This window comes from Hermetia illucens, chromosome 4, assembly GCF_905115235.1.
Source record: "Hermetia illucens chromosome 4, iHerIll2.2.curated.20191125, whole genome shotgun sequence".
Classification (NCBI taxonomy): Eukaryota; Metazoa; Arthropoda; class Insecta; order Diptera; family Stratiomyidae; genus Hermetia; species Hermetia illucens.
This window is the reverse complement of record NC_051852.1, coordinates 40480047-40492445: the sequence shown is the minus strand read 5'-3', so window position 1 is coordinate 40492445 and position 12399 is coordinate 40480047. Positions and strand designations below refer to the sequence as shown.

General features: G+C 44.6%; 1 protein-coding gene across 3 annotated transcripts in view; it reads left to right on the top strand.

Annotated features, from left to right (window-relative positions):
* The first annotated feature begins 211 nt into the window (after positions 1 to 211).
* The window catches only part of LOC119653896 (ras GTPase-activating protein 1), a 37086-nt gene continuing 24898 nt past the window's right edge, over positions 212 to 12399 (top strand). For 2 of the 3 annotated variants that reach the window (XR_005249775.1, XM_038059026.1), the window contains exon 1: positions 213 to 1444. Coding sequence is in view for 2 of the 3 variants with exons in the window: in XM_038059026.1 (XP_037914954.1) it covers positions 1252 to 1444 (193 nt within the window). In the remaining variant the exon portion in view is untranslated. Of the gene's footprint in view, positions 1445 to 12399 lie in introns of all 3 variants that reach the window. The other variant, XM_038059027.1, reaches the window with a different exon arrangement.

Genomic DNA, 12399 nt, shown 5'->3' with positions numbered 1-12399 from the left:
TTTTTGCACAACTGGCTAGCAAAAATCCTCAAAACATCAACCAGTCCCTTTTTTTGGTTTGGTAGAAAATATTTGATTGCTTTGAAACATATAAGAATAGTGTATCTAACGCTTGTTATAATCGTCTTAAGAATATCATTATTAATCTTTATTTAATCCGTTTCAAAAACGATTAGAACGACAATTTTTGGGCTTCAGTTTGGGAAAAATGGGTAAATATTTTGAGACTTTACAAATCGGAAAAATGAACAAAAAAAAACTGATCACATTGGTCAAATTATCCATAAAACTAAATTAATTAAGTATCATTAAAACTAAACTGATTCCGACTTACCAAAAAACAATTCAAAAATCTGCCGCGCCCAGCCATCCGCCGTGAAAAAAGACACCTCGCGCTGCACACACACCTCCCGTGCAGACTGCGCGTAGACGATTCATCCGTAAAATCTGAAACGTCAATAAAAGCTTTTTTTCTTCCCATTCAAGTGCACGGTGGAGTACTTGGTGTGGAGGTAGTGCGGCGAAACGAGAATTGTCTTGAGAAAAACGCAAAACTCCCTCACAGTCTGTATTATTTCCGCCGTGAGACACCGGACTTCGTACATTGAGAATGTTTACCGTAGATTCTGCAAAGCGTACTAATTGAAAACGGTCAGATTTTCAGAGAATTCGTGAAACGAAAAGTGCAAAGTTGCTCGCCGTCGTCATTATCGTCTTGATCCAGTCCGGAAGTTTGTCTCGAGGGGGGTCCGCCTGAATGCTGATTACTGTCACAGGGGGGAAACGCGCCCCTCGTAGGCGTATCTGACGGATGCGAAAAGACAATAATAATACGAACTGACAAAGGTGGTATTTACGCTGGACTGTGCAACCGTGGAGTGAAGACCGTGAACAAGTGCCCGTGGGTTTCGTTTTTCACGCTTTGCGCCCAACTTGTCGACATCCTGGGGATGACTTGGTGCTGCTGCAGCCGTTCCCTGCTCGCTCGGTCATTCTGACTTGGTCGGGATTTTCACGGTGGAGTGCGAGAAGTGCTAACGTTGTGATTCATAGTATTACGAGTAGTCTCTCTGCCAGTTGTGAAAATTTTCTAATCGGTGTCTCGGCCGGGAAAGTACGTCGTCAACGCATATTTGGTCCACTCCACCTGCGTGTTTACGAAAGCGGTGCTGCTTGCTCGAGCCGATCCGTTTGTCCGCGGCTGCCGTTGCAGGGTAGTGCCCGAGCGATAGGAAGAAAAAGGAGTGCGTGATGGCGGAATTAATCAGAATGGGAGGCGCAATCGTCATTCAAAAAGACAAACTGGGCTCGCCATCAACGGGATCGGAGGATGGAGGCGGTGGTGGTGGCGGTGGAGGGGGCGGCGGCGGTGGCGGTATAGACCTTGGCGACCTTGCACAGGAGCTCGATCAAGATGAATTCGATGGACCGACAATGTCAAACGGTTAGTCACCCATTTGTTGTAGTAGGGGAAGTCGGAGAATGCTTTGATTCGAATTAGTTGATATAATAAATGGATTAGATCCACAACCAGTAAATTTTCAGCGGCACGATTACGATTTTCGTCGCGCCGCAATTGTTGACGGGTTTTGATAGACTCCAAAATGTCAGCATTCGATATCTCGCAAACCAAGTGGGGTATCGTAAAACCTTTTTTTTCGTATTATTATGGTTCACTTTACATCCCCCTAATCAACAGTGAAAAATAATTGTCGGCTTTTGAAAATTCCCTTTTACAAAAGATAGATATAATCCCATTTCCGAAATTCGATGTGGTTTCCTTCTGTGGTAGATTTATATTTCGCTGGTCATTAATGAGGACGTTTCATGAGTCAATATCAACTCTGGATAAATCAAGCCAGGAAACCAAAAGTTGACGATTCGGCTATAACAGATTTTGTATTTTTCTTATGTGAGGCACGTTGATTTGCATTGTGCATGCCTGAAAATTGAAAATATTCGTTCTTGTGTTTCCAAAACCAAGATATACTGATATAAATAGATATTGCTGATATAAATATTGCCCTGATCCTAAATAAACAAGCCTTGCACATTACCGCTTATTGGAGCTTCCATGTGTACACATACGCTACCGAATAAGTCTGAGAGCGATTGGAAAAACGCATTTTTTCATGTTCATTGTCATTTTGAGGCGAAGGATGATTATATTTTACTTAATTATTAAAGATTATCAATAAGTAAATCATATTTTTTCAAATTAGGTTTAATATAGTATACTGTCTTTAAGGAGCAGTATTAGCAGTGTATACATGGTTGTCATTCCCACTTAGCGGAGTATATCTCGTCAATCATACCTATGCCCGACTTTCACGCTACATGAAATGCGCTTCAGTTCCCCCCACGACTTTCCGAGACACTCGCACTCTTCATCTACTGTTTTGCGCCAAGTGTCCTTGGGGCAGCCAATCAAAGTGCCTATGTGTGCCAGGCTTGTGCGGCGACCGAGATAGTGCCAGGGCAGCGTTCTTCGATGATATGACGCAGATAGCTGTTAACAAAGGCTTGGAGCTTTTGGATAACAGTAAAGTTCCTTTCCCACGTGCTACTCCCATATAGCAACACAGAAGGAACCCTAGCGCAGAACAATCTCAACTTGATCTTGGTGTTGAGGTAGCTGCATTTCCAGATTTTAGACTGGGCAACGGAAGTGAATGTTAATATGTCGAGAAACATCCAGTTCAGTGCCATCGTCGGCAGAAATCAAGTTGCTCGACGCCTTAGATGCTCTTTCCATTAATGCAGATAGAGAGAGTTTACCCAACTCTACTTTCCTCTCTTTCCTAATCCAGAGCCCTTTGGTTAACGAAAGTGTCTATCTAACATTAATTGAGACATTTCCGGACTTTCGACGCAGGCTGGATGCTCTGGAAGACCCAATCTTTGGCACAGAGGTTCGGATCCTGGTTGGGGTGACTTCAACACCAGAGCACTTGGAAAGGGCATGCCTCATCCAGACTCCACCGGAAAAGGAATTATGGAAATAGCGGCCAGAACAGGACAGGCCGGAATCCCAACGTTCTGGCCTCCAGGTTACCAGGGAAACGTTCCCGGTGTAATCTTTTCGTCGGAGTAACTGGTGCCGGCGGTAGACGGGTGGCGAGTTCCGGAAGACTTGAAGCGACCATCAATACATTGCCTTCGAAGTGGTTGACACAAACTCTCGGTGTGCGCCATTCCGGCGCTCTTTCTGCGCCTGGAACGTCGTGAAGATGAACACTAGGAGGTTGTCGAAACTCGTAAAGCTGGTTGGGTTGCTGAAGGGTTCTTCTGGGAGTGGTAGCGCTACAGTTTACATCTGGCAGTTATGAGCTTGATAACGACGGCCTGCGGAGCATCCATGCTCGGGAGGGTATCGAGACGTGGCAAGCCTTATATGTATTCGTGGAACTCCCGCAGCAATGCCACAAATTCCGCCGTCACAACGTCTAAACGACCAGACAGGCATGTACCCTAAAGATCAGTCAAAAGTAGACACTACACCGCAATAAACAGAAGCAAAGCTTGCTGCTGGCACGACCTGGTCGACGAAGTGAATGGTTATCCGTGGGGACTCGGTCACAAACTGGTAACCTGAAAAATCGAGACTTTGTGAAATCCCTGTTAACAAGGCCGAGCAAATGGACTGCAATGTACGGGTACTATTCCCGGCGCACCCCGTACAGGATGATGATGGCGGCGTGGAGAGCCCCGAGGACTGCCCACTTTTCTCTATAAAAGACTTGAAAAAGGCGGTCCTCTCTATGAAAAACGAAAAGACGCCGGGACTCGATGGTATCCCAGCAGAGATATGCAAACTGGTGCTCCAACCTCGACTATTGCCAGGCGCATTGAACGTTTGTCTGGAAGAGGACATTTTCCCTTCTTGGCGAAGCTTGCGTTGATCAGCAAAGGAAAAAGGGACCCTGGGTTGTCATTTTCATATCGCCCATTATGTATGCTTGACACTACGGGGAAAGTGCTCCAAAATCTTATCAGAAGTAGACTCGCTAAAGTGTTACGTGCTGCCGGAGACTTATCCCCATGGTAGTTCGGCTTTAAAGTAGGAAATACACAGTGTATGCTGTCATACACGTCGTGGACGGTGCGGGCGGTACTTCCCGCAACGCTTGACGTCAGAAATGCCTTTAATTCCGTAAAATGAAGGCATTTTAGGCACACTAGACAGTAATTTCAACCTGCCGAACTATCTCTTACGGATATTGGGGGATTATCTGAGGAACCCCTCTCTGCTGTATGAGACGCTAGAGGGTCAGAGAAGGATGGAGGTCAAGTCGGAGGTAGCGCAGGAATCCATACTAGGGTCGGACCTCTAGAACGCTTCCTATGATAGTCTGCTTAGATTCGATATGCCAGAAGAGTCGCACCTGGGCGGCCACGCAGATGATGTCGCAGCGCTTCAACTGCACTGGAAAAAAACCAAATTTGTCATCTTGACTAAAAACGAAATTCCGACACTGCGTCCCATGTCGGCCGCCGAGTAGATAATCGAATCAAAATCACTCAAAGATAAGCTTTTTCGGGCAAATCAAAGCATCAGTGAACAAGACTGCAGCTGGAGTTTGGTCCTTAAGTCGGCTAATGGACGTCAGTTCAGTGTAGTCTGTCCTGCTCTACGGCGCAGAGTAAACATCTCGCGCAAGTACAGAGACGGCAAGCTTTACGGGTGGGGTCTACATAACGCACTGTCCCTGAGTTGGCCGTGATGGTGATCGCGGGAGTGATCTCCGTTGACCTTTTTGCTAAGGAACTTAAAGCCATATACAAGCGCGAGGGAGAAGAGCCAAAGGAAGTGGCTGCTCGTGACAAACGGCAACGTACATTAGATGAGTGGTAATTCTCTTGGTAAAATGAAAGTAGAAGCAGATGGACTGCGAAGTTCATTGGCAACTTAGGTGCATAGCTGAATCGAAAGCATGGTGAAACTGACTATTTCCTTACCCAGCTCCTAAGTGGGCATGGAAGCTTTTAGTCTTACCTGCACAAGATTGGAGAGGCACGATCTCCTGATTGTGTGTTTTGCAATAGAGTTGTGGACGACACCTTTTTTCTTGTGAAAGGGGAGATGGGGTTCGTCAGCAGTCTCTCTCCAGAAAACATCATCGAGGAGGTGCTGAGGGGAGCTGACAGGTGGAGTCGTGTTGCGCATTATGTTCGAGTTCTTTTCGTTGCAAAGTGGAGCTCGACCAGTGAAGGGTTCGGATGGCAAGGTGTTCCTTGAGCTAATAGTTCCCTTCTTCCTCTTCCCCCTCTCCTTAGTGAAAGGAATTTCCTGATTTGAGGGCTCCGCAAGACGGGAGAGTTCGTGGGCTAGCCCGAAGTAATATGACAAACGATTCCAGGTTAGTTCTCTGAAGATAGGGAGGTGTTTAGTTGGTAGTCCGACGGCGTTCCTTTGCGGGAGTCCAACACTCTGTGCGTAAATGCAGGGAGCGTATAACACCTGCGAGTCGCTTTGGTCACGCTGCTCCCAAGGCAAATGTGAGGCGTCTGATGAGTTGTCTCCGCCCTGCTACGAAACCGTAGCCGTCTTCGTTCCTCTTTTCATTCTTAAAAAGGGCATTTCCAACATAAAATATAACCAACAACCGGATACATTTTTTTATTTTGATTTCATTCTTTATCTTCAAAATAAAAAAACGCAAATGCGGGTGAATGTTCTGTTGCGGAACTTAGCCATTTCTCCGATTATTATACTCAGATAATTAATCCAAACAATGCTTTATAACCAGGATTAACTGTATTTCCTTTTTTTATGAAAGTTTAATTTGAGATTTTTATATCAAATTTGTCTGACCTTGTGTATATTATATTACACATGGTGAAGTAAGTTGTATTGAGGAGGAGGAAGTTGTATTGAAAATCGTTAGCTTTGATAAGCTTAATATTCCTGCGTATTGTAGTATTAATTAAATCATTGGGCAAAAAAAATAGCTTCATCAGATTTGACAGCTTTGGCAGATAAGTTAAAGGAGGTAGATATTTTTTTCAAATTAAGCTTTGGTGCTAATTCTGATCAGTGTCATTAACTGCGGTATCGCCTCAGTAAGTGTGCCTTTAGTTGAAGTCAATACCGGGGGGATTTTAACTGGAGATTTCCCGAGACTCTTGACCCAGTTCTTCAGCTAGGGATTTAAATTTTATATGGAAGAAGGCTATCAAAATTCGTCGACTATCAGTGCTTTTAACTATTGTCGCAACAACGAGCAAGGGAGCAGATTCTCGATGATGGCTTCCTCAAAATCATAGTCTATCGTGACTAAAATACCAGCGTCGCAGTTCGGGTCATTCTTGATAGTGTTATATTCGGTGAAGTTGATATTGTGCCTGCTCTTTAGGTTGCCACCCATCAAGCCACCGTTGTTTCGGCCAGCCTTCTGTCGTTTACTTCGATGCTCAAACTAATCTTGGCCAGTGAATTCTCATGAGTGTGAATTACATGACCATACCATCGAAGACACCTCTCTCGCAACTCGAATATCCTCGTTTCAGATGTGATCGTGGCGTGTTATTCCACTGGCACAACGTAACATTTTCATCTCCATTACCGCGAGACGCTGTTCATTGTCTTTTATTGTCGCCCACCACTCAGAACCATGGAGGGTAAATAGAGGTAAATTTCAGATTTGAAATGTTCCTTGATACATTGATCACAAAGAACACCAGTTGTGAAACGGCACATAATCTAGGTTGCGCTAATGCGCAAAGCAATTTCATAACGCAGTTCTCTATTGGCTGATAGTATTCACCTGAGATAAATCGCTCAGTTCTGGGCACTGCCACTGACATTGATAGTGCCTGTTTAATGGGGGCCGGTCGACAAAAATTCAGTTTTATTCAGCCGTTGGACGTTGGATGTCTCATGTGACGGTGCCACTGACAAAGACACGAAGAGGGTTTGATACAGCCGCCACATTTCAAACTTTACTTTTCGGATCGTGGTAGAACAATTTAACCCAGCACAGGAGTTCTTCTGGGACCGTGCAGCGTGTATAGCGTCAGTAGTTCCGCAGTTCTTAACAAATCCAGCTTGATTCACCGTTATTTAATCGATTTGGCGAATATGCTTGTCAAGAATGCGTCCAAAAATCTCGGTTGTATAAGACAGCAACCGGATCGGATGGTAATTTGAACATTCTGCTAGACTACCTTTCTATTTCCATATTGGTACTGTGGTGCCTTCTTGCTAGTTAGATGGTGCTCTACCTTTCTAAATAACCCGACTGAACAACCACAGCATTGGGTCCCAGCTCTTCGCTTTCCAAGGCTCAGATGCGATGTCATCAGGTCCTGTTGCTTTCCCCGGTTTCATTCGTTACTACTTCCTCGATTTCGGTCGCGTTGACAGGTGGAATTGTTGCAAATGTCGGCAATGATTGTGAAAGTGGAGGATAAATAAATTGTTCTGTTGAAATCTGCCCGAAATATTCTCGCTATCTATCTGTCGCGGTTCGTCAGTCAGTAAGTAAACTACCGTTCGATATCCTGTGTCTGTTTTTTGTAAAGATCTCTCTCGCCATTCTGAGTGTCCAGTTTATCGTAAAGATGTTTGTGTTGGACTGCTCGGGTAACAGCGATAACTTTCTTTGCTTCCCGGTTGGCATTCTTATAAATTTGCCAGTTGGCCAGCATTTTATCGTTGAGAAACTTGTGTTAGAGGCGTTCACGAACCTTCATTTCAACTTCATCCTTCCAATAGTCAATATTCAAGTATCTCGGTTGATGAACAGATTACCTGGTTTGGTGACTTTGCATAGACCGTTTTGTGGATCGTGCCTTTAACTTGATTCCACGATTCTTCCGATTTGATAATGGTTGGTAATCACATAAATGAGATCATATCTTCTTTTTTCTCATCAAATTGTCACCATTTAATGTGCGGCGGGCTAGTATGTTCCTCACGCTGTTTTATCGGTGACTTGATTCGCAAAACGGCAATCAACGGCCAATGTTGAGATGCGATGCTCTCATAGGGAACGGCTTTGCATGCAGTGACGGTGAGAAAATATCGGCGTCTTATGAGGATATAGTCGATTTGCGTTTTACTGTTCCTACTATAAAATGAAGGAAGATGAGACAATCGTTTGATGGGTTAAATCGACTATACGCTCGCCACCCTCATTGCGTGCTCTAAACCCATTTCCCCCATGGCACCTGTTGCCTTATGCCTTGTCATCCGGCAATGATGATGTAGTCCTGAGCAGTTACAGGTCTTTTCATCGAGAAGTTGCTAGACGGCATCAGGTCGGCCTGCCTGTTTTGCGTACACGATGAAGTGAAGTGAATAGTGCGATCCTCAAATGGCAGTGCCAACATTATACTGAGTGTGTGGGCTACCAAAATAGAGAATTTTATAGTCATTTTTACCGCGTTCGCTTTTTATGTCGCAGCTTTTAGCAGCACACCATCGACTTCATTATAGAGCACAAATATTAATGCGACTTTTTCCAAGAACAGTTGCGAGTTCCTCCGTCTTTCCAGTGAGGGTGCCACGCGTATTTGTTTTGCTCGCACTAATTTACATACATTCATGCGTCAAAACTCCTTGCCCATTTCCCGACCGGGGCCCGTTCTAACGCGTCGACTGAGGTAAACGCTCTTGCATTTTCCCGAGGCTTTGGGTATCTCAACACGATCATCTTTGTTTTTAACGACATTTAATGCGTTTTCTTGGTCGGCCTGCCATCAGGTCTGACACCAAGAGAGATCAGATAGGATTTAGCACATGGGAATAACTCTAACTGTTACGGCGGTTTGCTATTTCTTCCCGAGAGGTGAAATCTCACTGGGTGAGAATTCGTATTAAGCGAAGCTCTTCGTTGCTACAAGTAGGCACTACCGAAACACCCAAACGACCATCAATGGATGATTCTTTCGAGCCTGATTTCAGCAACACCTTGTTGTGTACGACCAGAAAATAACCTCTAAATGATGAATGAAGCGAATTAATCCATGAGCTGCTCTTATTGCAGTGCTCTGAATATATATATCCAAGAGCATATGCTTGGGCGTATATTGGCAGGTTTTCTAGTTCACATAACTATGAATTGATCAGCATACTTCACAAAAGTGGCGATAACTTAATTCCTTGGAGGTAGCCTTCTATTGCTTCTGTTCTTTGGAAGCGATTAACATACTTCATTAACCAGTAATTTTGCGGTTAGTTGCATCCTCTATCTTAGAAACTAAGGAAAGAATGGCAGACTTCCTGGACTTTTCAACAGGTACGCCTTAGTGCATGCCGGAGAATGTGTCGCTCAACCAGTATCCAAAGATCTCAGCAAGAATGATTTTATGCTAATTGGTCCGAAGTTTTCTATAAGTGGCCGCCAGATAGCTCGTCGTAAAATTGTATGCGGCAGAAAATATCAAGGCTGTAGACTGTAGTAAACTATTATGAATGAGAATGTTTCATGAATGAATAAAACCCCTTGTGAACGATAATTTATATATAGTACTAACAATTTCATACAAAGTTCATCATCATCATCAACGGCGCCACAACCGGTATCCAGTCTAGGCCTGCCTTAATAAGGAACTCCAGACACGCCGGTTTTGCGCCGAGGTCCACCAATTCGATATCCCTAAAAGCTGTCTGGCGTCCTGACCTACGCCATTGCTCCATCTCAGGCATGGTCTGCCTCGTCTTCTTTTTCTACCATAGATATTGCCCTTATAGACTTTCCGGGCTGGATCATCCTCATCCATACGGATTAAGTGACCCGCCCACCGCAACCGGATTTTATCCACAACCATGGTCGTGGTTAGGCTACGGAATCGTCCATCCTCATATAGGGAGAACATTCTTCAGAGGATTCTTCTCTCGAACGCGGCCAAGAGTTCGCAGTTTTTTTCCTAAAAAGCCAAGTCTCCGAGGAGTACATAAGGACTGGCAAGATCATAGGCTCTGTTGGCTGCCAACAACCGTCCGCGAATTTCGTCATCGTAACTGTTATCGGTTGTGATTTTCGACCTTAGATAGGAAAAATTATCAACGATCTCTAAGTTGTATTCTCCTATCTTTATTCTTCCCGTTTGAGCAGTGGGGTTTGATGTTGTTGGTTGGTTGGTTTTCGATGCTGACGTTGCCACCATTTACTTTGTCTTGCGTTCATTGATGTGCAGCCCAAGATCTCGCGTCGCCTGTTCGATCTGGATGAAGGTAGACTGTACATCTCAGGTTGTTTTTCACATGATGTCGATATCCTCAGCGTAGGCCAGTAGTTGAGTGGACTTAAAGAGGATGGTGCCTCTCGCATTTACATCGGCATCGCGAATCACTTTCTCCAGGGCCAGGTTGAAGAAGACGCATGATAGGGCATCCCCTTGCCTTAGACCGTTGTTGATGTTGAATGGTCTCGAGAGTGGTGGGATATTTTCTGACCTCGCACATTGGTCAAGGTCAGCCTAGTCAGTCTTATGAATTTCGTTGGGATACCGAATTCTCTCATGGCCGTGTACAGTTTTACCCTGTCTATGCTGTCATAGGCGGCTTTAAAGTCAATGAAAAGATGGTGCAACTGATGTCCATATTCCAACAGTTTTTCCATCGCTTGCCGCAGAGAGAAAATCTGATCTGTTGCTGATTTGCCTGGAGTGAAGCCTCTTTGGTATGGGTCAATGATGTTCTGGTCGTATGGGGCTATCCGGCCTAGCAAGATGGAGGAGAATATCTTATAGATGGTATTCAACAACGGGATACCTCTATAATTGCTGCACTGTGTGATATCCCCCTTTCTATCTAGAGACAGGTAATGCCTTGTTGCCAGTCGTCAGGTATTGATTCGCTGTCCCATACTTTGAGCATTAGTTGATAAATTACTTGGTGTAATTAGTTGCCTCCATATTTAAGCAATTCGGCTGGCGACTTATAGTTTTTAAGCCGATGAATTGCACGGACTGTTTCTTCTATGCTTGGTGGTGGCAGCATTTGTCCGTCGTCTTCAGTTGGCGGGACCTCCAACTCGCCGATATTTTGGTTGTTGAACAGTTCATCAAAATACTCAACCCCAACCCCTCTTTGTCTCGGTAGTCCTGCTGACGTGTTGGTAAAATTTCCGCGTCTGGTGCGGTTGCTCCTCGTACTTTTCTAGTTCACAGACTTGTTGGTTCTCCCAGGCTTCCCTTTTCCGTCTGTGAAGTCGCTTCTCCGCTCGACGGAGTTCGTAATTAGTCTCTGCGCGTGTCCGCGTTCTTTGATTGTCAGAGGGGATTGTAGGTGGTGCCGTGATTCGAGCTCGGACCACTATACCAACGAGATAGTGGTCCGAGTCCGAGTCTATATATACATTTTCTTCCGTTTTTAGGCGCGGGAGACTCGCCTTTATCCTTCTCCGTCTGCAATTTTTCATGAAGAAAGAAATGGCAGCGATCACCACGTGGAGGTGGAGATAGGATTTGGTAGTAGAGCTGTTGGTGTTGGTTCAGTAGGCGTTCCCAGGTTTTATGCTCCATCGTGGGTACCAATCCACGTTTCGCCCTGGGACCTATACTACCCTTTGACCGCCGAGTTACTCCGTCTTTCCAGTGAGGGTGCCAATATTTAGCGTGCAGATCCGTATTTGTTTTGCTCACACTAATTTACATACGTCCATGCATCAAGCATCCTTGCCCATTTCCCGACCGGGGCCCGTTCTGTCGCGTCGACTGAGGTAAACGTCCTAGCATTTTCCCGAGGCTCATTTTTATTTTTAACAACATTAAATGCGTTTTCTTGGTCAGCCTATCGCGAGACCTGCCACTAAAGGAGATCAGGTAGGATTTAGCATAGCGGAATAACTCTTCCCTGTAGTAGACCGTTGTAAACTATTATGAATGAGAATGTTTCATGAATGAATAAAACCGCTTGTGAACTATATAGAGTACTAACAATTTCATACAAAGTTACGGGAGTTAATAACAGTCCAAGACAGCTGAAAAAAGTTTATTCTAAAAGGTTTTTTATAGCCATTTCTACTGAATTTCTCAATACAATCAGAAAGTGGTTTAAAACCGTATCGAGACGTATATGATACTTCCTCTATCTCTTCAGAAATGCACATCATTCAATACATATTCATCAGCAAATTTCCACATAGCTAACGGATACAATATTGATAATACTTAGCCATGAATATTTGCTAATGCGTTGATTCATTTCCGGATAAGCAAGTCATCAAACCTAGAGTTTCCATCTGAATGGTCCCTAACACCAGTTTTTGATACATTGTTTCAGAAGCGTACAAAGCAGTGTGATAGACTCCTCGAGGAGAGGCACTTTGCCACACATCAAACCTTGCAACCTCTTGCCCCACTCCCGTTGGCTATGAAAGCCTCACCACTTGACCTCCACTTCCCCTATTCGTACTATTTTCATTTTCTGTTCTGTTATTATTGTTATCG